The sequence below is a fragment of the Chelonia mydas genome, chromosome 4 (assembly GCF_015237465.2).
Source record: "Chelonia mydas isolate rCheMyd1 chromosome 4, rCheMyd1.pri.v2, whole genome shotgun sequence".
Lineage (NCBI taxonomy): Eukaryota > Metazoa > Chordata > Testudines > Cheloniidae > Chelonia > Chelonia mydas.
The window spans coordinates 111,515,409-111,542,450 of record NC_057852.1 but is presented as its reverse complement, the minus strand read 5'-3'; the positions used below and the strand labels follow the sequence as shown (position 1 = coordinate 111,542,450).

The window sequence follows — 27,042 nt, the reverse complement described above, 5'->3', positions numbered from 1 at the left end:
CCAGCTCTGCCCGGCACATGGCTGAGTCCTGCTCCTGTCTCCAGAGCGTGGCATACAGCCCCCTCCGGCCCAGGTTGCCCGCGCCTCAGCCTGACCGGCCCATGTGACCCTTCCCCCTGCTCCAGAGCTTGGCATACAGCCTCCCCCCATCACTTCTCCCCCACTCAGCCCAGCCAGCCATGCCACGCCACCCCTCCCCCCCAGAGCCTGGCACACAGGGTGCCCCCCCTCCGAGGCCCCAGCACCAGCAAGCCTCTGCCTCCCCCCGCAAGGGTCAGAGCCCCCGGGCAGCACATGGAATCCCTTCCCCTGCAGCCTGAGCCTTCCCCTTCGCCCCGCCCCCACAGCCTGGGTGCCCAGCGCTCCCTCCCCACTGCCTGCCTCACCTCCTCGGGTCCGGGGGAGCTGGGGCTGGGCATAGGGCTGGCACCTGCAGGGGGAGAGGCGGGGGGCGGCAGAGAGCGATCAGCGTGTGGGGGGGTAGACCCCAAGCCCCCCCCCACGCCCAGCTGCCTCCCACCTGCGAGCTCGTCGCCACTCATCCCGCCAGAGTCCTTTTCAATGCCCCCAAATCTTGGCGCCCTAGGCGGCTGCCTAGTTGGCCTAGTGGTTACACTGGCCCTGTCCCTAGGTAACCCATTCCAGTGCTTCACCACCCTCCTAGTGAAATCGTGTTTCCTAATACCCAACCAAAACCTCCCCCGCTGCAACTTGAGACCATTACTCCTCGTTCCGTCATCTGCCACCCCTGAGAACAGCCGCGCTCCATCCTCTTTGGAACACCCCCCTTCATGTAGTTGAAGGCTGCTATCAAATGCCCCCTCACTCTTCTCTTCTGCAGACTAAACAAGCCCAGTTCCCTCAGCCTCTCCTCATAAGTCATGTGCCCCAGCTCCCTAATCATTTTCTTTGCCCTCTGCTGGACTATCTCCAATTTGCCCACATCCTTTCTATAGTTGGGTGTCCAAAACTGGACGCAGTACTCCAGATGTGGCCTCACCAGTGCTGAATAGAAGGGAATAATCACTTCCCTTGATCTGCTGGCAGTAGTCCTACTAATGCAGCCCAATATGCCATTGGCCTTCTTGGCAACAAGGGCACACTGCTGACTCATATCCAGCTTCTCGTCCACTGTAATCCCCAGGTCCTTTTCTGCAGAACTGCCGCTTAGCCAGTCAGTCCCCAGTCTGTAGCAGTGCATGGGATTCTTCCGTCCTAAGTGCAGGACTCTGCACTTGTCCTTGTTGAACCTCATCAGATTTCTTTTGGCCCAATCTAGATCATCCTTGTTAGTCTATCCTGCTCTTAAAAATCTCCAATGATGGAGATTCCACAACCTCCCTGGGCAATTTATTCCAGTGCTAAACTACCCTGACAATTAGGAAGGTTTTTTGAACGTCCAACCTAAACTGCCCTGGGTGCAATTTAAGGCCATTGCTTTTTATCTTGTCCTCAGAGGTTAAGACAACAATTTTCCCTCCCTCCTCCTTGTTACAATCTTTGATGAAAATTATTGTGTCCCCTTTTAGTCTTCTTATCTCCAGACTAAACAAACCCATTTTCTTCAATCTTCCCTCATAGCTCATGTTTTCAGGATCTTTAATATGCTTTTTTTTTGTTCTTCTCTGGATTTTCTCCAATTTGTCCACATCTTTCCTGATGTGACACCCAGAATTGGACACAATATTCCAGTTGAGGCTTAATCAGCACAGAGTAGAGTGGAAGAATTACTTCGTGTCTTGCTTACAACACTCCTGCTAATGCATCCCAGAATGATGTTTGCTTTTTTTGCAAGAGTGTTACTTTGTTGGCTCATTCTTTAGCTTATGATGCACTGTGACCCACAGAAACCTTTCTGCAGTACTCCTTCCTAGGCAATCATTTCCCATTTTGTGTGCGCGCAGCTGATTACTCCTTGCTAAGTCGAGTACTTTGCATTTGTCCTTATTGAATTTCATCCTATTTGCTTCCACCATTTCTCTAGTTTGTCCAGATCATTTTGAATTTTAATTCTATCCTCCAAAGCACTTGCAATCCCTCCCACAGTAGTATCGTCTGCAAACTTTATAAGTGTACTCTTTATGCCATTATTTAAACCATCAATTAAGATATTGAACAGAGCCGGACCCAGAACTGATCCCTGTTGGACCCCACTTGTTATGCCCTTCCAGCTTGGCTGTAAACCAGGATCACTACTCTCTGGGAACAATTTTCCAACCAGTTATGCACCCACCTTGTAGTAGCTAGCTCCATAGAGGTTGCATTCCCCTAGTTTGTTTATGAGAAGGTCATACGAGACAATATCAAAAGCATTACTGAAGTCAAGATATATCATGTCTACCACCTCTTCCCATCCACAAGGCTTGTTGCCCTGTCAAAGAAAGCTATCTGGTTGGTTTGACATGATTTGTTCTTGACAAATCCATGCTGACTGTTATGTATCACCTTATTTAGGTATTTGCAAATTGATTGCTTAATTATTTGCTCCATTATCTTTCTGGGTACAGAAGTTAAGCTGACTGGTCTAATTCCCTGGGTTGTCCTTATTTACCTTTTTATACATTGGCACTATATTTGCTCTTTTCTAGTCCTCTGGACTCTCTCCCATCTTCCATGATTTTTCAAAGATAATTGCTAATGGCTCAGATATCTCCTCAGTCAGCTCCTTGAGTGCTCTAGGATGCATGTCATCAGGCCCTGGTGACTTCAAACATCTAACTTGTCTAAGTAATTTTTAACTTGTTCTTTCACTACTTTAGCCTCTGATCCTACCTCATTTTCACTGGCATTTGCTATGTTTGACATCCAACCACCACCAACCTTCTTGGTGAAAACTGCAACAAAAAAGTCATTTAGCACTTCTGCCACTTCCACATTTTCTGTTATTGTTTTTGCCCCTGATTGAGTAATGGGCCTACCCTGTCCTTGGTCTTCCTTTTGCTTCTAGTTAGGGCTGTCAGTTAATCTTAATTAACTCAAAACAAATTAACTTGATTAAAACAATTGCAGTTAATCACAATTTTAATTACACTGTTAAACAACAACAAATACATTGAAATTTATTATAAATATTTTTGGATATTTTTCTACATTTTCAAATATATTGATTTCAATTACAGCACAGAATACAAAGTGTACAGTGCTCACTTTATATTATTTTTATTACAAATATTTGCACTCTTAAAAGAAAAAGGAAATGTATGAGGTGAATTGAAAAATACTAAGTATTGTAGTGCAATCCCTTCATCATGAAAGTGCAACTTACAAATATAGATTTTTTTTTACATAACTGTACTCTAAAACAAAACAATGTAAAACTTTAGAGCCTATAAGTCCACTCAGTCCTATTTCTTTTTCAGCCAATTGCTAAGACAAACAAGTTTGTTTACATTTATGGGAGATAATACTGCCAACTTCTTATTTACAACGTAATCTGAATATGAAAATAGGCATTCACATGGCACTTTTGTAACCGGTGTTGCAAGGTATTTATGTGACAGATATGCTAAACATTTGCAGGCCCCTTCATGCTTCGGCCACCATTCCAAAGGACATGCTTCCATGCTGATGATACTTATTAAAAAAGTGCACTAATTTGTGACTGAACTCCTTGGGGGAGAATTGCATATCTCCTGCTCTGTGGTTTTACCCTCATTCGGCCATATATTCCATGTGATGACAGTCTCAGATGATGATCCAGCACATGTTGTTTGATTTAAGACTTGAAAAGGGCCTACTAGTGACAATATCAAGGAGGGTCTCAGAGGCTGGCATAAAACTCTGAGTTCATAGGGATGGGTAGAATAATTGAAAATGCCAGAGGACAGAAGAAGCTGATGTGATGCTTGCACTGTTTGGTTGCTCTCTGCCATTTTGCATTCAAATTGCTGCGCTGCTCATAGCTTTTGTACTGACATCTGGTGTTTGTGAATGGAATGTCATGTTTTGTTTTTTTCTGAATTCCTTGCCAGTGCTGTGGCCAGAGGCTTTCTGAGCTTAGCACCAATTTAGAAAAAAAGGGGGAAAAAAAAATGGATTTTTTTTAAATAAAAAGGAAAAAAGATCAAGTCACTTGGGTACATGTAAAATTATTTCATTATAATACAACTGGGCAAAAGAGTTGCCAGATTTTTGAAGAAGGCCCAGTACTGCAGCATTTTGGGAATATTTTTCACATGTGAAAAGTTTAGACAAATTTTAATGGAAAAAATCTATTCCACAATCCACATTCTTTCTAAAATGGAAAAAACGCACTTGCTCAAACATTTGAACTATTAAATTGTGAACCCGAAATGAAAGCACATGTCTGTCCTAGAAGCAACATGCACTAGTATATTGGCCACTGGGCTGGGAACCAGGAGCTCTTCAGTTATAGTATCATGACTAGTCTTAATTAACTTTTGCAATTATATAGTATTTTATATGGATAAACTCTTACCTGGGCCCTCTGTGCTATAGTGAATTTCGCCCCATGAGAGGACGGTACTTGGGAGGCAAATTGACTTTTTTGGTCACACAGTTTTACCAGTGCTCACACTGTTGTTGTTTTTTTTTAAGGACCCAGGTCCTGGAGTCCTTTGATTACTTGAGAATCTTTTTTCAGAGTAGCAGCCGTGTTAGTCTGTATTCGCAAAAAGAAAAGGAGTACTTGTGGCACCTTAGAGACTAACAAATGTATTTGAGCATAAGCTTTCGTGAGCTACAGCTCACTTCATTGGATGCATTCAGTGGAAAATACAGTGGGGAGATTTATATACATAGAGAACATGAAACAATGGGTGTTACCATACACACTGTAATGAGAGTGATCGCTTAAGGTGAGCTATTACCAGCAGGAGAGCGGGGGCGGGGAGGGAGGGGGGTGAAGAAAACCTTTTGTAGTGATAATCAAGGTGGGCCATTTCCAGCAGTTGACAAGAATGTCTGAGGAACGGTGGGGGTGAGGGGGAATAAACATGGGGAAATAGTTTTACTTTGTGTAATGACCCATCTACTCCCAGTCTCTATTCAAGCCTAAGTTAATTGTATCCAGTTTGCAAATTAATTCCAATTCAGCAGTCTCTCATTGGAGTCTGTTTTTGAAGGTTTTTTGTTGAAGAATTACAACTTTTAGGTCTGTAATCGAGTGACCAGAGAGATTGAAGTGTTCTCCAACTGGTTTTTGAATGTTATTATTCTTGACGTCTGATTTGTGTCCATTTATTCTTTTACGTAGAGACTGTCCAGTTTGACCAATGTACATGGCAAAGGGGCATTGCTGGCACATGATGACATATCACATTGGTAGATGTGCAGGTGAACGAGACTCTGATAGTGTGGCTGATGTGATTAGGCCCTATGATGGTGTCCCCTGAATAGATATGTGGACACAGTTGGCAACGGGCTTTGTTGCAAGGATAGGTTCCTGGGTTAGCGGTTCTGCTGTGTGGTTGCTGGTGAGTATTTGCTTCAGGTTGGGGGGCTGTCTGTAAACAAGGACTGGCCTGTCTCCCAAGATCTGTGAGAGTGATGGGTCGTCCTTCAGTAGATCCTTGATCGTGCGTTGGAGAGGTTTTAGTTGGGGGCTGATTGTGGTGGCTAGTGCGTTCTGTTATTATCTTTGTTGGGCCTGTCCTGTAGTAGGTGACTTCTGGGTACTCTTCTGGCTCTGTCAATCTGTTTCTTCACTTCAGCAGGTGGGTATTGTAGTTGTAAGAATGCTTGATAGAGATCTTGTAGGTGTTTGTCTCTGTCTGAGGGGTTGGAGCAAATGCGGTTGTATCGTAGAGCTTGGCTGTAGACGATGGATCATGTGGTGTGGTCTGGATGAAAGCTGGAGGCATGTGGGTAGGAATAGCGGTCAGTAGGTTTCCGGTATAGGGTGGTGGTTATGTGACCATCTCTTATTAGCACCGTAGTGTCCAGGAAGTGGATCTCTTGTGTGGACTGGTCCAGGCTGAGGTTGATGTTGGGATGGAAATTGTTGAAATCATGGTGGAATTCCTCAAGGGCTTCTTTTCCATGGGTCCAGGTGATGAAGATGTCATCAATGTAGCGCAAGTAGAGTAGGGGCATTAGGGGACGAGAGCTGAGGAAGCGTTGTTCTAAGTCAGCCATAAAAATGTTGGCATACTGTGGGGCCATGCGGGTACCCATAGCAGTGCCGCTGATTTGAAGGTATACATTGTCCCCAAATGTGAAATAGTTATGGGTGAGGACAAAGTCACAAAGTTCAGTCACCAGGTTAGCCGTGACATTATCAGGGATACTGTTCCTGATGGCTTGTAGTCCATCTTTGTGTGGAATGTTGGTGTAGAGGGCTTCTACATCCATAGTGGCCAGGATGGTGTTTTCAGGAAGATCACCAATGGATTGTAGTTTCCTCAGGAAGTCAGTCGTGTGTCGAAGATAGCTGGGAGTGCTGGTAGCGTAGGGCCCGAGGAGGGAGTCTACATAGCCAGAAAATCCTGCTGTCAGGGTGCCAATGCCTGAGATAATGGGGCATCCAGGATTCCCAGGTTTATGGATCTTGGGTAGCAGATAGAATGTTGGGGTTCCAGGGGTGTGTCTGTGCGGATTTGTTCTTTTGCTTTTTCAGGGAGTTTCTTGAGCAAATGGTATAGTTTCTTTTGGTAACCCTCAGTGGGATCAGAGGGTAATGGCTTGTAGAAAGTGGTGTTGGAGAGCTGCCTAGCAGCCTCTTGTTCATATTCCGATCTATTCATGATGACGACAGCACCTCCTTTGTCAGCATTTTTGATTATGATGTCAGAGTTGTTTCCGAGGCTGTGGATGGCATTGTGTTCTGCACGGCTGAGGTTATGGGGCAAGTGATGCCGCTTTTCCACAATTTCAGCCCGTGCACGTCGGTGGAAGCACTCTATGTAGAAGTCCAGTCTGCTGTTTCGACCTTCAGGAGGAGTCCACCTAGAATCCTTCTTTTTGTAATGTTGGTAGGGAGGCCTCTGTGGATTAGTATGTTGTTCAGAGGTATTTTGGAAATATTCCTTGAGTCAGACGTCGAAAATAGGATTCTAGGTCACCACAGAACTGTATCATGTTCGTGGGGGTGGAGGGGCAGAAGGAGGGGCCTTGAGATAGGACAGATTCTTCTGCTGGGCTGAGAGTATAGTTGGATAGATTAACAATATTGCTGGGTGGGTTAAGGGAACCACTGTTGTGGCCCCTGATGGCATGTAGTAGTTTAGATAGTTTAGTGTCCTTTTTCTTTTGTAGAGAAGCAAAGTGTGTGTTGTAAATGGCTTGTCTAGTTTTTGTAAAGTCTAGCCATGAGGAAGTTTGTGTGGAAGGTTGTTTTTTTATGAGAGTATCCAGTTTTGAGAGCTCATTCTTAATCTTTCCCTGTTTGCTGTAGAGGATGTTGATCCGGTGGTTCCACAGTTTCTTTGAGAGCGTGTGGCACAAGCTGTCAGCATAGTCTGTGTGGTATGTAGATTGTGATGGATTTTTTACCTTCAGTCCTTTTGGTACGATGTCCATCTGTTTGCATTTGGAAAGGAAGATGTCTGTATCTGTATGAGTTTTTTCATGAAGTTGATAGATTTCCACTCCATACGGCTAAATGCAGTGCCTTGCATAATGACAGGTTTCAGAGTAGCAGCCGTGTTAGTCTGTATTCGCAAAAAGAAAAGGAGTACTTGTGGCACCTTAGAGACTAACAAATTTATTTGAGCATAAGCTTTCGCGAGCTACAGCTCACTTCATCAGATGCATTCAGTGGAAAATACAGTGAGGAGATTTATATACACACAGAACATGAAACTATGGGTGTTACCATACACACTGCCCTCTGCCATGTACATTGGTCAAACTGGACAGTCTCTACATAAAAAAATAAATGGACACAAATCAGATGTCAAGAATTATAACATTCAAAAACCAGTTGGAGAACACTTCAATCTCTCTGGTCACTCGATTACAGACCTAAAAGTTGTAATTCTTCAACAAAAAACCTTCAAAAACAGACTCCAACGAGAGACTGCTGAATTGGAATTAATTTGCAAACCGGATACAATTAACTTAGGCTTGAATAGAGACTGGGAGTAGATGGGTCATTACACAAAGTAAAACTATTTCCCCATGTTTATTCCCCCTCACCCCCACCGTTCCTCAGACATTCTTGTCAACTGCTGGAAATGGCCCACCTTGATTATCACTACAAAAGGTTTTCTCCCTCCCCCCGCCCCCCGCCCGCTCTCCTGCTGGTAATAGCTCACCTTAAGCAATCACTCTCATTACAGTGTGTATGGTAACACCCATTGTTTCATGTTCTCTATGTATATAAATCTCCCCACTGTATTTTCCACTGAATGCATTCAATGAAGTGAGCTGTAGCTCACGAAAGCTTATGCTCAAATAAATTTGTTAGTCTCTAAGGTGCCACAAGTACTCCTGTTCTTTATGAGAATCTTTGTTTTCATTTAAAAATAAAAGTAAGTTTCTAGCTTTCATAGTTGCAGAAGAAACCATGAAAATGTGCAACCTAAAGACTTAAACATCAGAAGACAGATAAACACAATTCAAAGTATCTTTTTAAAAATGTTATGACTTTTAACTCAGTCTCATGCTATATTTTTGGAGGGGCTGACTCACGATTTTTGAAGTCTTGGGATTAGACACACTGGTAATAATATCAGTAAGCGTGCACCAAAACTACTGGTCTCCAAATGCATTTGTGCGTGCCCCTAGATACACACAAAACAGCCACAAAATATTTAAAATCCAGCACAAACATGGTAAAAACATGAATCAAAGTTAGTTATTCCCCTGTGCCAAACCAGAAACACCAAGGAAGTGCGTTGCCTCTCAGGTAGAAGCAGGAACTGATCACGCAGTCTTGTTGGTCTTATTCCTCTACTATGGGACTGACCCTACTGAGTGATTTTTAGGCAAGTGAGTTAGATTTTCTGTGCTTCAGTGGATCAATCTGTCACATGAAAATAGTAATATATACTCCGCTGTGGGAGAAAGGGGTCTTGTGAAGCTTAATTGAGGTTTCTAAATTGCTTTGAGATTGCTGGCCAAAAGGTGCTATGATGAATGCATGGTATTGTTTCAGTGCATGGATTGTATTTCATGTATCAAAGTGCAGAAATGATTGTGACTTAAGTGATAGCAATTATAGATTTTGATGCACACATGTTATTGCATACTATGAATATCAGTTATGAAGAGACACACAGGCTTTTAATTAGTTCCAATGGTTTGCTTAGGGAATTGCCTGGAGGGAAATATGATATATTGCCTAATTAATTAGTTCAGATTAAAGGGATCTTTACTGTATTGAAGTGCAAACGATATTGGTGCTTTCAACTTACATCCCAAACACTGTGGCATCGCACTGTTGTGGTAGTTGTGGCTTTTGAGCTTAGGGCAGGTCTACACTTAAAACACTGCATCAGCACACCACTGTAGCGCTTAAGTGAAGACACTCCTACACTAACAGGAGAGCTTCTTCTGTCAATGTAGTTAATCACCTCAATGAGAGGCAGTAGCTATGCTGATGGGAGAAGCCCTCCCATCCACACAGCACTGTCTACACCATATAAATGCATTGCTCAGATGTGTGGATTTTTCACACCCCTAAGCGATATAGTTATACCACTAGAAGTCTGTAGTGCAGACCCGGCCTTACACAGAGCTCTTGAAAAATATCTGAAGATGAGCTCTGCGTAGCTCAAAAGCTGGTCTCTCACCAATGGGAGCTGGTCCAATAAAAGATTTCACCTCACCCACCTTATCACAGCATGGGTAATTGAATTGGTTTTACTTAGGAGGAATCAGCTAGTCTTGAAGAATTGTCTTAAGCCATTTAAAAGTAAAACGTTCTTGTGAAATGTTTTACTCTGGAAATCCGTATTGTTTTTACTTTAAAAGAAGACACAGGGAGAGGAGGGTAAAAAAGCAGTTAGCCTTATGGCTCTCTTACTAGGCCATATTAACAGGGTGTGGTCTTGCTTTTCGTAATGAGACTTATTAAGCAGAGGGACAGGAACCCAAAGTAGAACAATTCATATCCACATTCTTCTGTGTCTCATTTTAACGGCTAAGTTCAGTAAGCCTGTTGGTGCGAAGGGATGATTCCATTTCCTGCCTGTCTGTGAATGATCCACCATGGTTTCATAGTTTTTGCCTTAAGTATCTCATTTCCATTTCCAGTTAAGAAAACAACATCCGTATATTTGACCCCTACCTGGAAACTGAAATGCGTAGAACAGCAAGGGAAAAAGTACATCAAGCAAAGTTTATAGCTTTCTTTTCTCCTTCACAGCATCACCGTCTAGGATTTCCCATCAAGATGGTAAGATTGTGAGTGCAGCCTGTATTGCATTTTAATTGCATGCTCCAGGTCCTGTAAAGTGAAAGGTCTGACTTATCTACAGATAAGGCTTAAGGGTATCATTGCAGAACCACTAAGTTACATTTATGTCTGTTACAATTTTAAAGGGAAACTAAAAATCTGGCACTCTGTATTACAGAGGCTGTCAAAGAATTTTGTGTGTCTACCTCCCATTGAAATAATTTGGAATTAGCCACCTAAATATACTTAAAAATCTGTCCCAAACTACAAACTGTGTCATCCCAGTTAGGGCATGCATCTAAATGGGAGATGTCAGACACTGACCCTACAGCTGAGAGAGAATCTATGAACTGGCACAGTTGCCCAAAATAGTTGGGAACCTTTAACGTAGCCTACCCGTGCTGCTTCCATTTCACATACCCCATGTACCTTTAAAGCCTCAGAACCCTTATCTTCCTATTACAGACAGTCATATCTTAATGGACACACTTGTCCATTTCCTAATCTTGATTTCCCAAAATCACCACTAGGGAATTATTTTTGTTTAAATACTGTTTTCGCTTACCTCCTTGCCTCACCCCAAAACTATGTATTTACCAACAGTGTGATATGACATGACTAACAGATCTCACCCATTGTTTGGCAGGGGTGGAATTAAACAATCCTATACCCTGACAGAAGAGCAAATTCAGGTGTCTTCCCTCACTGACTGGGCTGTAAAAGAATTCAGACAGGTAGGACTGTGGCGGAGCGAAGCTAAAACCAATTACCACATTGTTCAGCCAGTTGTTAGCACATGTAAATCCAGGCTAAGTGGGAAAGTGATTCATTTCTACATCACTACATTTTAGAAGTGGATTTAATCTGATGTTTAAACAATACTCACACAAATATTTAAGAGCCAGATTTTCTTCAATCAGTGTTTCTTTGGACACAACTATAGAGCTGGCCCCTCTGCGACAATGCATTCCTCAAGTTGCGCTTCAGTCAGCAGCCAAGAAACAAAGATAAGGTGTTTTCATTCCCATTGACCTCAGCCATCATGCTTTTGCAGAATCAGAGAAGCAAACTGAGGCAAGCCTGTTAACATCTGCACCATTAGCAACACAAGTCATGGGAGCTGGAAAGAATTCCACACTAGCAAATGGACAAGGATGATGTAGCTTAGGTACAAAGGGCCAAATTCTGCTGTCACACTAGTGCAAGCCTACTGATGTAAACAGGATTGCACCAGGGTAACTGAGATCTGACATTGATCCTCTGTGCCATACCAGTGCAGACCAGTCCTGCATCTTTACAAGCTTCATTGTGGTTGTCACAAAATGAGAGTCAACAATGACCCAAGATTTGACACTATCTTTTGAAGATACTTACCCAAAGAGAAAGACTGCTGTTGTCTACCAGACTACTCTATCTAAACTCTTTGGAAGCTGGGGATGTTAGCTATGTGCTGTATGTTCTATATAATCATTAGCCAGGTAGTCTAGAAAGCTCCAGTGGTGCAAGGGTTAAAGGTTTGCTTACATGTAGGAAAATCTTGAAAACCCTGAGATGTTTGGTTTTACAATGGGATTTGGAGCAGAACAGTTCTTCAGTAGTTCATATTTTTGTATACAAATTTCCCACACCCCAGGTCACAAATCTATCCCATTCAAGAAGGAATCAGTGGAATATTTGAGACTAGCTTCTTTCTTTGTCTGTCATCAAACAGCATCATTATCACAGGAAGCAAGCTGGGCTCTCAGTCATTGGCGTGAGACATGATAGAATATTCTCTAAAATGAATTGCTGGATGTAACTGGACCGTTTATTTATTTCAACATGAGGGCAAGTGAATAGGAAACTTTTGTGCTGGGACACAAAGGTTCATTATTTACAGTTAGAAAAAGAATTTTGAACGAGGCCATTTTCTGTTCGCCACTCTATGTTCAGTCTACATTTAGTTAGTCCCAGTTTATTTGGGGCCATGTCTCACCTTGATGTCCATAAGCTGAGGGAAACCAAACCTGGCGAAAATCAGCTAGGAGGTAGAACAGGGCCTGGAGGTGAGTGAGGATCCTCAGCTGCTCAGTATGCACCCAATCACAAGAAAGCCTCCTCACAGGTACACCCCATCTCAGGGGTCTGCATGGATCCAGGGATGGGAGAAGCCACCTGGTTGACACCTGGATTCAGGGTGAGGGAGTCTTGCCAGTGGGAACTAGGTGTTAGGTCCCCAACACAACAACCAGCCTCACAGTCACTCAAGCACTATTCTCTGGGCTATACACCCTGCCAATTGACAATAGATGTACCACCCCCCCTGCCCCCCCGAGTCCATTCACAGAATCATAGAATATGAGGGTTGGAAGAGACCTCAGGAGGTCATCTAGTCCAACCCCCTGCTCAAAGCAGGGCCAATCCCCAATTTTTGCCCCAGATCCCAAATGGCCCCCTCAAGGATTGAACTCACAACCCTGGGTTTAGCAGGCCAATGCTCAAACCACTGAGCTATCCCTCCCCCCCAAGATTGCAGTACAGTGGGGACTGCGGGTGTTGAGCTCTTTTGAGAATCTGGCTCTAATACTGGGCCTGACCTCTGGCCCCATGCATTTCATAGAATATCAGGGTTGGAAGGGACCTCAGGAGGTCATCTAGTCCAACCCCCTGCTCAAAGCAGAGCCAATCCCCAATTTTTGCCCCAGATCCCTAAATGGCCCCCTCAAGGATTGAACTCACAACCCTGGGTTTAGCAGGCCAATGCTCAAACCACTGGGCTACCCCTCCCCCCTACTAGGCTATTCAAAGTACCCCCCTGTGGTATTCAGCCCCTGATTAGTGGATACCCTCAGAAATCCCAGCTCTTCCATTCCCAAAGGAAGCGTGAGTTTACCAGTTTTACCTTAGCCCTCTGCTCCTGTATCACACACAGCTCTTGGGGGTCAATTGTAGTAAACAAAAGGACATTTATTTAAGAAAGACTAGAGATTCAAAGAGAAACAAGGGTGAGCGATGAAAACAAATGGTCACATACAAAACAAAATCATAAAACACGAACTAGGGCCTACACTTGTTACCTTTTCTATCCAGTAAAGATGAGTCTCACCCCAAAGTTCAGTCTTTTGCTGCATGCGCTGGCCCCCAAGGAGCTATGATCCTGTCTTTCAGGAAGCTCCACCACACTCATTGAGGTTCCTTAGTTAATGGATCTAGAGTGTCTTTCCCCACCCTGTGATATACTGAATCAGTCTTCATTCCCAGCCAGGGTGTTCCACTTGCTGTCATAGCGTTCCTTTTCCTTTCAAGGGGTTTTGACGTTTATAGTTTGTCTTTGCTGGTTTTCCATTGACTTTTCTGGGTTGGTGCAAAGGTAGACAATTGAGCAATACGTTACATAATCCCCTAGCCAGGGAAGGGTGACAGTTCCCTCCCACTTGAATGGGCCATCACCAAGACCTATTTTTCCCCAGTGACTTGCTTTCCCTCCAAGACCATAGGGGCACAATTTTCAACGTAGTCACTTTATTCCTTATATATTACCAATACACACGATTAGGAGTATCAATAAGTTACAAGCGGTCAGTAGAGACCTCACATGCTACCCATTATGGAATAAATACCATGAAAGCAGTGTATTAGGTGTTCTGAGTTTGTCAGGTCTCAGACAGAAGTTGCTTGTGAAGAACCAAGGGGCCTCAGAGTCACAGGAAATTGCAGCACTAACTTCCATTCGATCTGGTGTGTAGGTGCTGTTGTTCAGCTGTGGGGTGAGGCAGCCCATTGCATCATGGCTCCTGAAGGAGCAGCACTTCCATAGTGGGGTGTGATGGGTCACCTGTGTAGAGGCAGTTGGCTGTCTGCAGATCTTGGGATGTCCCCTAGCTAATGGGACCTAACACCCTACCCATTCCACCAGGGAAAGGGAGTAAAACCCACCTCCTCACTGAACAGTGATGAGAAAACTCCTTTATTAAAACTGCATGGAGTTCCCTATGTATTTTATGGCTCTAATTTGAGATCTTCTTGTGGGGTGAGGGGAAAAAGGCAAACAAAGAGATGCTGACTAATCCAGAGGAGATGATTATATTAGGACCAGTTTCTACTTAGCAGATTATGTATTGCACACACTCTTGCTATCCTTCGCTCTTCAAATGAGAATCTGGGGGTATCTTTCCTAAAGCAATGTTGGTAAAGAATCAGTGACACGCACTGCAATACTGCTGTCTGATACTCTTATGAGGGTATTTAGTAACAGATATTGGGCTGTTTGCTGCTGGCATAACTCCATTGACTTCAGTGGACAGACAATATAGCCCATTGTTTAAAAGGAGACAAGTGACACAATATCTAGTCCATATGTGTGCGCCCAGAATGAAAAAACAAAACAGGTTTCCTATTACATAGTGCTTCCACCAGATTAAACAATACAGTGTCTCTGTGTCTTTCTCTCTCGAAAAGCCTGTCTTTATTCAGGCTACACATATTGCCATGTTCCGCTTACAAAGTTGTACATTTGCATGGACTCATTTTCCAATCAGCCATATTTTCTTTTCTGTAGCTATCAAGTTTACTTTTGTCTACAAATCAAACTTTTTTGGGGAACTAATTATATTAGTATTACTGTCCTGGGCATAATTAAATCCTTATTGTCTCCCAAGAGCCAGATAAATGGCCCAGTTTTTGCAGGCTCCAGACTGCTTATAGAAGCACTCTATTCTCTGAAATTTACTTGTGGTTTTATACATGATGAAATTATCCTATACAATATTTGAGAGATTGGAGAAGACATTAAAATACTGTACTTAGAGCCTAAATACAAGATAACATTTTCCACATGTCTTTCAGGCCTCCTCTTAGCTGATTCAGCAATGAAACCATACTGGTGACTATTCGACAGCCCAAAAAATATTCAAGGCAACAGGTTACCAGAAACAGAGTATATGTCTTTATGACAAAACCAAGCTAGACCACACAAACCAGTATTAGGTTTCAGAGTAGAAGCTGTGTTAGTCTGTATCCGCAAAAAGAAAAGGAGTACTTGTGATACCTTAGAGACCTAACAAATTTATTTGAGCATAAGCTTTTGTGAGCTACAGCTCACTTCATCAGTTGCATCCGATGAAGTGAGCTGTAGCTCACGAAAGCTTATGCTCAAATAAATGTTAGTCTCTAAGGTGCCACAAGTAAACCAGTATTAATAACTTAGCCGGCAATTTTCTGGATTGCCTAAGAACAATTTTGTGCTCCTTTCTTTTCCTCATGCAGTTTTGTTCCTGTGTGAAAATCCTCCTTTACAAACAAGATGTGTAAAGGAATGCTCATTTTCATATCATTGGACGACCCAGAGAATATGGCCTGAATGAGGAGGATATTAGTCATGGAAAAACTCACATATCAAATGACAGCAAGAAGGAGACAGACTTGAAACCTGGCTCCCTTTCTTAGAGTATTTGAATGAGTCAACTCCAATACCTAGAGTTAAAAAGATGGCATAGTGGCTGCTCCTACAAATGGCACACAAGCCATCCAAGTACTGTACTGTTCAAAACGAGAACACAGAGCACATAATGTCAATTAAAGTGACCAGTCAGTATTTCCCTCCATTGGAAGTATAGCATTTTTTCTCCTTCATGCTGGGAATTGTGGTTTGGTTGATTTGGTTTGAATACTAAAGGTTCAGTTCATCCGCTGTGTTTAAAAATGTTGGAAGGAAGAAACAAAACACTCATTGATTACAGGAGAAGGGCATTGGAATTGTAATAGGTGCTTATGACCATTAGATGGTTTGTCAGATCAATGAAGCAAATGGCAATAAATACAATAAAAAGGGACAAAACAAAAGGTCAAACTCATGTTGCACACTTAAAAATTTTCAACAGCAGACCCGCAATCCCCCCAAGCAATCAGTTGCATGTAGCGGGAATAGGAATGGGACCACTCCTGGACTCAGTTATGCACATGCTTAAATGCTTCGCTGGACCAGGGCCAGACACGGGCAGGTGGAGCTGGACATAGATACCTACTGTACAAAATTGCTTACTAGAAATACTCTATGGTTTCAGTCTTTGCTTTAGGGCTTCATCTATTTAAGAAATCCAAGGTTTCATCTATTTAAGAATTTCCTGTCACCTCCCATGTGCAGCCTAGGCAGCAGATCCAAATGCAACCCTGGTGTAGGCAGGCACAACAGATTTGCAGTATCAGACACATGCCAGAAAAGCACAGAATGTCTGTATTGAGGTGGCCCATCATGCTAGTTCTGCCATTTCCAAGCGTCTTAAGCTGTGTTGTCAACACAAATTCTTCTTCATGAAACATTCTGTTGAATCTGAGCTCAGAAGATAGTTGTTGGATCAGCCTAGTTGTATCTATCAGGTCCTTTGCTTTCATAATATGTTTTCAGATAAGCTACTAATACAAGATTAAGACCCAGTGCAAGGCTCATTGTCTCATTACAGCTGCTGGTTTTGGGTGTTCAGAAGGGTGGAAGATGTTAACTAATCTGGACGTGATGTCCCATTGCTTAGAGGTGAAAAAATCTGAGAGTGATATTCAAAGAGCAGTTTTCAGTAGAAACAAGTGTAGCTCAGGTCCTGCTGCTCAGGCCAGAGGGAAGTTCCCTGTTGGCTATGTCACAAGAGTTGCTCCCTTCAGACGATAAGGGTCCCTGGTGAAGTCTCAGCTTCAGTGAGATGTGGGACAACCAGTCCTGCCACCAGCTGCAGGATTCCTATTTGTACTGGTCAGCCCTATGCCTGGCCACCAGCTATAACAAACTGCCTGGTCTGATTTTTGCATATGAATCTATAGATACAGTAAGCAGTTTGGGAGAAAAGAGCAGTATAAAGTCCTTAATATTTCCCTCTCCTCACTGAGCTGAAGGTCCCACTTCTGGGGATGAGCAAACAGTTCAGTAACACGACCTAGCTGCAGCTATGATAGAGTTCTGTGTATTACCGTGGTTGGATGTAATAAACTTTGAGCACTTGCAGGGAGGACACTTTTCAAACTGGAACTTTAGCACCTACCACAGGAGAGCCAATGGCTGTCGAAGAGCAGAACTGGGGCAGGATTAGGGCTTGAGTTGTATGAAGTTGCGTAGTCTGTCTTCCCCGAGCAACAAAATAGCTCCATTTTAAAAAGAAACTTTGTTTGGTACCTTCCTTTGATCCAAGATACACATTCCCATCCCAGGTCCTGCCATAAGATCCCAGCACAGCTGGTCTGAGGTATTTGTACAATAACTTATTTGTTGTACAAAAATGTGCTGATCATAACATATGCAGATTTAAGGCTTGTGATTAATACTGAATAAGCTACTACTACGAAGTATGTTTGCCTGTACAAATATATGAGGATTAATTTTCTATTTCACAAAGTTTGCTTGGTGCTTTACATCATCATTCCTAACAGAATCCACCATCTAAGGAATCAATCCTGCAGACTAAATCTCTGTGTCTGCATGGAATCCTGCCTATGCAAGATAGCTTGCAGGACTGGGGCCTAAGATGTGTCTTCAACTTCCTTTGGTGCTCAGTATCTCATGGGCTTAGGTGAACAGACCACCACAGATAAAACTGCCCTTGGTGATCAGGTTAGCAGAGTATTGCAAATTATTTAACAGTGCTTTTCCTTGTATGGAGATGAATACAATGAACTAGCGGTGGAATCCTGGCCTTATTAGGTACGTCTACTCTGCATTTTAAAACCCCATAACAGCTGGTCTCAGAGCCCGTCTACAGACTCTGGCTCATGCTACAGCACTTAAAACAGCTGCACTGACATTTGGCTCTGAAGGCAGGGGAGAGAGGTGGGCTTCAGAGCCCAAGCTCCAGCCCCAGGCACAACGCTTACACTGCTATTTTTAGGGCCTTAGTACAAGCCCTGAGAGCTTGAATCTGTAGACTCTGGCTCTGAAACTTGCTGTGGTAGGTTTTAAAATGCAGTGTAGACATACCTATCAAAGTCAGTAGTAACACTCCCACCATCAAAAGTATTACTGAATGACAGATTATCTAGTGGACATCAAGTTGATGGATTGTTCTAGAGGTGTGAAACGAAAGACCAAATAACTTGGAAACTGATTTTTTTCACATAGTTACAAAAATGAAAATGGGCCCACTATTGCAACCCTCCCCCCCGCCTGCTCTTACCATTTTTAGATTTACCTATAGATCCATCACTAGATCAGGAACAAGTTTAATGACTTTCAGTTTCCTCTTACATATTCAAGCAGCTCAATTTTAGATCCTCTCTGATTGCAGGTCCTGTTGTTTGTGATGCGGAAAACACAACATGCTACCAAGACACAAAGAATTAACAAGCTCAAATTTACAAGGTGGATAAATTTGTTGCTATGCTAGAGATAAGAGACAAATGGAAAAGAACTCTTTAGCTTCATAGAAATCTCCACACCATTCACCTGTGACAAACTGCTTAACTTCACCCTCCCATGAATCATGTTCATGTGATGCCTTCTAATATGCAGAGTTACCTTTTAGGTTTCATAACTATGAGAGATGGTCTAGTTGTGTAACTTAATAAGTCAGTTAAGGCCCTTCTAGTGAAAATAAATTTCAGAAGTCATAGAAGGTCATTTGTTTCTTGAAGTCAATAGAATGAACACAATCCAGCCCTCTAAAATGCAAACAGTAGCTATTTAAAAGGACATTATGAAGAGGAAAGATCCCTCCATTTAATATTGCCGAAGAAATCAATTCCAACACAAAGTTAGGATTTCATCAGCTGATTAAAAGTGTGCTTGAGACTACGTTGCTCACTTAAATTACAGCGTGTCCTAGTTTGTAAGGCACAAATATGTCACTCTTTTGCACTCCATTTTAGTAACATTCATGTGGCAGAACAATTTCAGTTGTATAACTTTATATAGGACATGGACAGTTATGAATAAAGTCTATTTGTTTCACTTGTCCCGTCCCCTCCATCCCCAAAATAAATTCAAATTTCCTATTTATAAGACAGCACAGCTGTGAATTAGCATTTGAAGTTTGCCATAATAAAGTGAGCACTTACTTCATTAAGATGCGATTTACTGGCATGACAAAAAACAAGTTGCTTTATTAAAACTGTAATTGAAAAAATAGATATTTACAGTAAAGGAAACTTCTTAACAAATCAAACCACTAAAAATGATAAATTTACACAATACATAAACCCTAAATTATGACGGACTTAAATAAATTAACAGAACACTCATGATTATAAAACCTACTTTGGCTTGAGGGGAAATTCTGCTTGGCTGATGAACATTTGAAAGGCTGCAAACCTTTCATAGCTTAATAAAATATTCCTATGGAAAAAGTTTGGTAGTTAAAGACCAACAAAATGCATCTTGTGTGCACTATCAGTTTTCTATGCATGGTTTTAAAATTCATTTGGCAATTCATTTTAGCTTAGAGACAGCTGGGGCAATCTGGTTTCAATTCTTTTTGGGATACATGGATGCCACATGCCCATTTATTCATTATTTCTCAATGATCTGAAATAAAACAAGACAGGATGACTGAAATTTGCAAGCAAAGAGAATGAAATCCACAAAAATGTAAATAAATGGGATACACGACGCATAGCTGGGTCTGGCTGTATTTGCCACTGTACTTTCCCTGACTTCAGCAAATCAGTTCTGGGGTTATAAAGAGGAAACATGGTAGAATGTAACCAGATTAAGTTTACAAAGGATGTAGTGCTCTTTCCTTCAAGGTGCAGGTCAGACTAAATGTTCAAAGAATCAATGTTAAGTGTTCAGCCTGGGAACTAACAATTTAAGAGAGCCTGATGCAACAGACACCAATGTACTTTACATCCCAATTTGGTGCCTATAATACCAGATATTCAAACAGTCCAACTAAAAGTTTGTGTGCTCACAATTGCCCTCTGATCAACAACCCTTTCTTAAACACACCTTTGTACTACTCTGATGCAGCAAAGCACTTAAGCATGTTCGTAACTGAGTGAGTGAGTAGTCCCACTGAAGTCATTGACTTCTCACATGCTTAAATCATGCATGACTTACTGCTTTGCTGGACTGAAGCCCAGGTAAGCATCTTCTAATAGCTCCTTTTACTGTCATTGGCTCCAGGTAACTGTCATTCACACTGTAGCTTTTTGTAACAGAAAACAAACAAAAAAGTCAGATTTTACTATTGCTGAAGCCAAACTATTACCTTTTAATTTCTCTCTCAAAATCCACAGGTATTAGTTTGTAGAACATGAGCTAAAAAGTTAAACCTATAACATTTTACTTATTTCTAATAAAATACATAAAAGGGTGCTACCTTTTAAAACATCTTTCCTCTTTTTCCTAGGGCAGTTGATGAGACCCATTTAGAGGTTCGAGCCTAATTAAAATTTAAATATGAATTCACATCTAAAGATATCATTTAGCTAAATAAAAACTTGCTACCAGATCAGCCATGGATAAGGTATATTTATAATTTGAGTAACGGTATATTGTTTTCCAAGTTCTTGCTCATTTCTGAGCTTTATTTTTGCTATATATTCTCTCAGTTACTATTTTTACATGGTTATCTACTTCTTGGTTCATTTCCCTTTGTAATAAAGCTTCACAGGAACTAAGGAGTTCTTTTTAATACATCAGATTTGCACATACTGACAGATTATGTTAAGTATCTGACAAACGTGCTCCTGCATGAATAAAGAAATGGCCATAACATGACATCCATTTTTGGTAGTCACATTTAGGCACTTAAGTTTTATACATCTGCTGAAACTGTTGAACTGTATGCAAGTTAGGAAGGAGATACAGGAGTCTCATTTTATAAACTTACCCTTGGCTCTACAGAGTTTCCTGCCCATCGCTTGAGTTATTATATGAAGTTCCATGAGTGGCAAGTGAGTACATCTTAGAAATGCACAAACAGCACTTTGACCTCCACCCACACAAATCTAGGTAGGGGAGATATTTAAATATATTATAAGGCACTTGTGAGTGCTTTGTAATAATTTTGTAAATATTTTATAAATATTATTCTATTTAAATAATGTCTCATTTATTCCTTCTCACAAGTCATACAATGGCAGATGCTGCACTGCGCCAGGTAGGAAGTCTACCTCCAGTAGACTGCTTGGTACAGTACAAATTACAAGAACACGACTTCTGGCAAAATGGAGCAGTCAGTGGTGTCCATTTAAACACCTGATTGGCTGATCGTTCAGTAGTAACATAAGCCCATACTGTACTGTGATTCAGCACTCTATTAAAGACCAGCCAGGGAAAATATTTGCTAGTTAGTTATAAAGACTCGTAACTTCTCCCTCCCCAACTGCATATCTACCCTGTAAAACGGGTTGGCCAAACTACAACTGATAGTACATTTGACTTTCCCCTGCTTGTCTCAGTCAATCCATCAGAAACATGCTCCTCCTCACCAAGTCTAGGAAAAGCACCAGGAGCAGACACACTAGGAAGAGAAAGGATGAAGAGGGGACAATGCAGAGGGGAAAAACAGAGAACAAGAAACTGTAGGAGGAGCCTACAGTGTCAGGTGGACTTGCAGAGCCCGAGCTACACATCCACACTGCTATTTTTAGCATGCAACTCAAGCCCCACTAGTGCGAGTTTGTCTACCCAGGTTGGGAGGCCTGCTCCATCTGCAAAGCAGACAAGCTTATATACCTGGAGACACTCAGGAAAATTAACGTGAATGAACGAAAACTGTGAATTTCAATCAAGTTAGTTAAACTGCATTAAACCCCAGTGTGGACACATACATTCAGAATGAAAGTGACCTTAAAACCAAGTGAGGGCCACAGACCACATATTGCAAATTTAACTGCCCCCTTTTCATCCTTCTGTACATGCTACTTTACCAGATTATATACTGCACCAAACTTTATTAGTGTTGGGGAATAGTCTATCACGTTTGGAGAGGGTAATCTAATAAAGGATTGTGAGTAGAAGGGCAGTTAGAGGGGTGATGGAAGGCTGGCAGTTCTAGGGGGCTGTGAAATTTGCAGGACATGGTCTGTAGTGTACAGTAGTAGTGATATGTGCCTGCAGGTGGAGGAATAGAGGGTCTCTACAGATAGGCATTAATATTCACTTCCAATTTCTTTGCTTTTGTGGAGAGATTTGTCAAGTATATTGTGTGTAGCAACCTTAAGTGCTTTGCAATGAAATCTGTTTATTAGTTTCCTAGGTTTTTTTAATGGTTGAAAGGGAGTGGGAAAGACGAACCTGTGGGGGAGTAGAAACGCAGCAACCCTGTTGTAAGATAAAAACTGACATAAATGGGTAGTTATTGAGAGCGAGTTGGCAACCTACCCCAGTCAGTCAGGTTTGGATTGTCTAGTTCCCATCAATCAGATTTGCATTTGCACCAGTTCTAGTTAGCACACCTCTCTAAAAAGTTTTAAGTGGATAGACAGTGTTCAGTACAAACTAGGATGACAAGGAAAAATTTCAGCTAGAGCCCTATTTTGAAGACTTCTATTAAAACATTCTGAAAAGAAAGCAAGTATGTATGGTTTGTATGAAGTACGTAAATAATCCACACATCATAAAAACTAACCCTGCATGATATTTTAGAGGAAAAAAAAGATGTATATCCCATTTTAAGCCCCTGTTAGAACACAACCCTAACTATGGAGTTGCTACCAGTCAGCTGCAAAGTGTGTGCACAGAATAAATGGAAATACAATATATTTAATAGGCTACATTTTAAATGGTCACATATTTACAAATCACATTTCTATAGGAAGATTTTTTAAAAAATCTGCTATTACTACAACTAACTTTTCTATCACTAAGAGTTGGGATTTTTTTTTTTTTAAACTTTTGCGTTTGACAACATTTTGTATAGTCAGTTCCATTTGTTTGTGCAGGTCTTTCTTACAGTAAGGGAGCAAAGACACTAGGAACAGAAACATGGAATGTAAAACCACAAAAATTAACAGGATGATATAAGGGCAATTGAAACAAAAAACCCTACTTTTAAAAAAAATGGACTGGATTTCAATTTGATTCTGTCTCTAAACAATTAGCATTCAGATTAACAGTAGGCTGAAATTAGTACATCCTGTGGGTTTGACATAGTGATGAATACAGAAGAACAAAACCAGTATTAAAACCAGGTCTAAAGTAGGCCGCTTGTCCTGTGCTTGCAAAAAATAAGTTCTTCATAGTGAAACCAGAATATGCAGAAGTTACATTGCAGTATTCAAAATTGACAACTGTTGCAAAGAAATCCAGTCTATTCTTTTCCTTTTTTTTAAACAAAGATTACGAAATTGAATTTTATTGAGTTTCACACAAGAAGCACTTATAAAATTGGTACAGAATGTCATTTAACAGATGAAAATCATTCCAAGCTTCCTTTAGCAACTGCTAAATAACTGAAAAATTCACAGATCTGAATTTAATTTTAATGTGTAAATTTCTCAATGAGCATAAAATACACCCAAAATAAAAGCATTTTAGACTTTCCTCTTCCCCTCGCCCCCAACCATTTCAATTGATTCTGGACACTACTGCAGCTGCTGTTGGTGGGAGAGGAGAAGGTGCAGCAAGAGGCTCCCTTTAGAGCAGATGATGTTGACTTGTACGGTAAAGCCATTTTTCATGACAACTTCATATTCTGATCAGTTTCATAACATTATTTGTGTACATTTCTCTGTTCTGTCATATTAATACAACTTTGCAGATTTTAGGAATTAGCATGTATTCTTCCACATTTCATACTCATAAATCAAATATTAAACTTTGGCTTTTCCACTCTAATAGATTACAAATTAGTTAATAAAAAAATCCTGTGGTTTGTTCATCACTGAAATATCTGTTATCATATCAAAAATCCAAAATAAAATTCGAAGGGAAATAATTTAGCAGACATCAACTTAAATCTTTTGAAAGGTTTTTGAAAATAGAGGTTAATGTTATATTTTAACAACAAATGTAGGATTCATCATTGGACGAAAGATTGTCTTTTGATTCAGTTCTCTAGCCTAGTTATTGAGCTGAAATGCAATTCATTCTTGAGGGATTCAACGTGCCTTTCATCAATTCCCCCAACCTTGCCACACACACCAGAAATTAAGATGCATTATACTTCATAAAACCAAGCGTTTCATAACAAAGCTATTCACATCTACTTAAGTTTGCTTAAAATCCACCAATTAAAATGGACACTTCTGATTTTCTGTTTAACTATTCTATGGGCAATTTTTCCAGCTAAGTTAATATTTAGATGCCATTTTTATCAACTTGTTTAAACCAAAATGTAGTGAGTAATTATTTCTTCCATTGCATTGGAATTATCTGGAATTAATGCAACACTGGTGTTGCTGGCTGCAGTTCACACTACCTTTTCTCAATATAAAGAAGTGTCACTTTGTAACAAAATGTTTCCCATTGCAAAAAACAAGCCTCAGCTTTTTTTTTTAAAAAAGGCTTTCATATAGCATTTATAAATGTATATAGTTTGCCTTGCAGAACACATTGTAATTGAACAGAAAAATGATGAAGCTGTGTTTGCCCAGTTATGTGGAAACTTTACTGTATTTCTCTGTATTTGTGATCCATTTCCTTTGCTGGTTTAGATTTTAGATAAAATACTATGCAGTAGGTCTTTCATTTAAGATACTGTAGTATTTTATTCTGATTAATTCTGATACATCTTCAAAGATTTTTCTGGTGACAAGAATAATTATCTTGACTTACTGTTTAATCTACCAGTGCTTTTTTATGTATTCGTTGATAAGTACAAGTTTTGAAATCTGCAGGTGTTTATGAAAACAACATGAGACTGGAAAGATGAGCTTCCTATTAAAGTTGTCACATATTCCCAGGTATATCCTTATATTGGAGAGACCTTGATGAAAAATGATATGTTCTGGAAGCATGGTTTCAAAAAAATCAAAACAGGAGTTTGATTTTTTCAGTCTATTTCCACGACAGTGATACTGTAGCTCTGCCAAATAGACAAGAGGCTCACAATCCATTATATTTTCCAAAGAGCTAAGTTAAAGATTTCTGTTACTTGATCTGACCAGCTACCAAGCCTACTTACTTGTAAAAATTAATATTCGTTTGCCATTAATAATTTAAGTTTTTAAATAAATATTTAAGTGCCTTTTTTGGCAACTGTCCATTCTGGTAGCATTTGCTGTCCCAATAGCTCAGTATCCTAAGCACATCTATTCAGAAAACTTAGTCAATTCTATTTCCACAAATAGTAAACCTGTCTATCTCCAACAAATCTTTCTTTGAAGATCTGTGTTTTAATTCTGAATTGTCTTGGCTTATATCTTTATCTTCTCCATCAGGAGTTGTCAGGAATTGATCAGAGTTGCTTGTCACAAGTAAAGACGTAGTATTTTCCTTCTGATGTACAGGCTGATTGGTAACTGATGCAGAGAAACTTTCGTCTGTGGAAATACCTGTTGGAAGAGCAGAAAATCAGAATTAAAAAAAGTGTGTTAATTGTATAAACACATCAATGAATTTGAAATTGACAGATCTGTCCATCATCAAAGCTGCACTGAGGGCTGAGAAAGTTAGCCATGCGAACAATAAAAGTAGTACAAAACAATATGAACCAGTTTTGGAAACCAGATCATAGAATATCAGGGTTGGAAGGGACCTCAGGAGGTCATCTAGTCCAACCCCCTGCTCAAAGCAGGACCAATCCCCAACTAAATCATCCCAGCCAGGGCTTTGTCAAGCCTGACCTTGAAAACCTCTAAGGAAGAAGATTCCACCATCTCCTTAGGTAACCCGTTCCAGTGCTTCACCACCCTCCTAGTGAAAAAGTTTTTCCCAACATCCAACCTAAACCTCCCCCACTGCAACTTGAATCCATTACTCCTTGTTCTCTTGTACTCTCATGTGGTACCACTGAGAACAGTCTAGATCCATCCTCTTTGGAACCCCCCTTCAGGTAGTTGAAAGCAGCTATCAAAACCCCCCTCATTCTTCTCTTCTGCAGACTAAACAATCCCAGTTCCCTCAGCCTCTCCTCATAAGTCATGTGTTCCAGCCCCCTAATAATTTTTGTTGCCCTCTGCTGGACTCTTTCCAATTTTTTCACATCCTTCTTGTAGTGTGGGGCCCAAAACTGGACACAGTACTCCAGATGAGGCCTCACCAATGTAGAACAGAGGGGAATGATCACGTCCCTCCATCTGCTGGCAATGCCCCTACTTATACAGCCCAAAATGCCTTTAGCCTTCTTGGCAACAAGGACACACTGTTGACTCATATTCAGCTTCTCGTCCACTGTAACCCCTAGGTCCTTTTCTGCAGAACTTCTGCCTAGCCATTCGGTCCCTAGTTTGTAGCAGTGTATGGGATTCTTCCGTCCTAAGTGTAGGACTCTGCCTTTGTCCTTATTGAACCTCATCAGATTTCTTTTGGCCCAATCCTCCAATTTGTCTACTTCAGTGGTTCCCAAACTTGTTCCGTTGCTTGTGCAGGGAAAGCCTCTGCCGGGCTGGGCCAGTTTGTTTACCTGCCGTGTCCGCAGGTTCGGCTGATCGCAGCTCCCACTGGCTGCGGTTCGCTGCTCCAGGCCACTGGGGGCTGCTGGAAGCGGCGGCCAGTATGTCCCTCAGCCTGCGCCGCTTCCAGCAGCCCCCATTGGCCTGGAGCAGCGAACCACAGCCAGTGGGAGCCGCAATCGGCCAAACCTGCGGACACGGCAGGTAAACAAACTGGCCAGCCCGGCAGGGGCTTTCCCTGCACAAGCAGCGGAACAAGTTTGGGAACCACTGGTCTAGGTCCCTCT

At 41.4% G+C, this 27,042-nt stretch overlaps 1 protein-coding gene across 4 annotated transcripts in view; it reads right to left on the bottom strand.

Annotated features, from left to right (window-relative positions):
- Positions 1-19,322: 19,322 nt before the first annotated feature.
- TAPT1 (transmembrane anterior posterior transformation 1) overlaps positions 19,323-27,042 on the bottom strand; it is a 93,241-nt gene continuing 85,521 nt past the window's right edge. For all 4 annotated transcript variants that reach the window (XM_037898028.2, XM_037898025.2, XM_037898026.2 and 1 more), the window contains one exon: positions 19,323-25,696. In XM_037898028.2, coding sequence (XP_037753956.1) covers positions 25,467-25,696 — 230 coding nt within the window. In that variant the 3' untranslated portion in view covers positions 19,323-25,466. The remainder of the gene's footprint in view (positions 25,697-27,042) is intronic.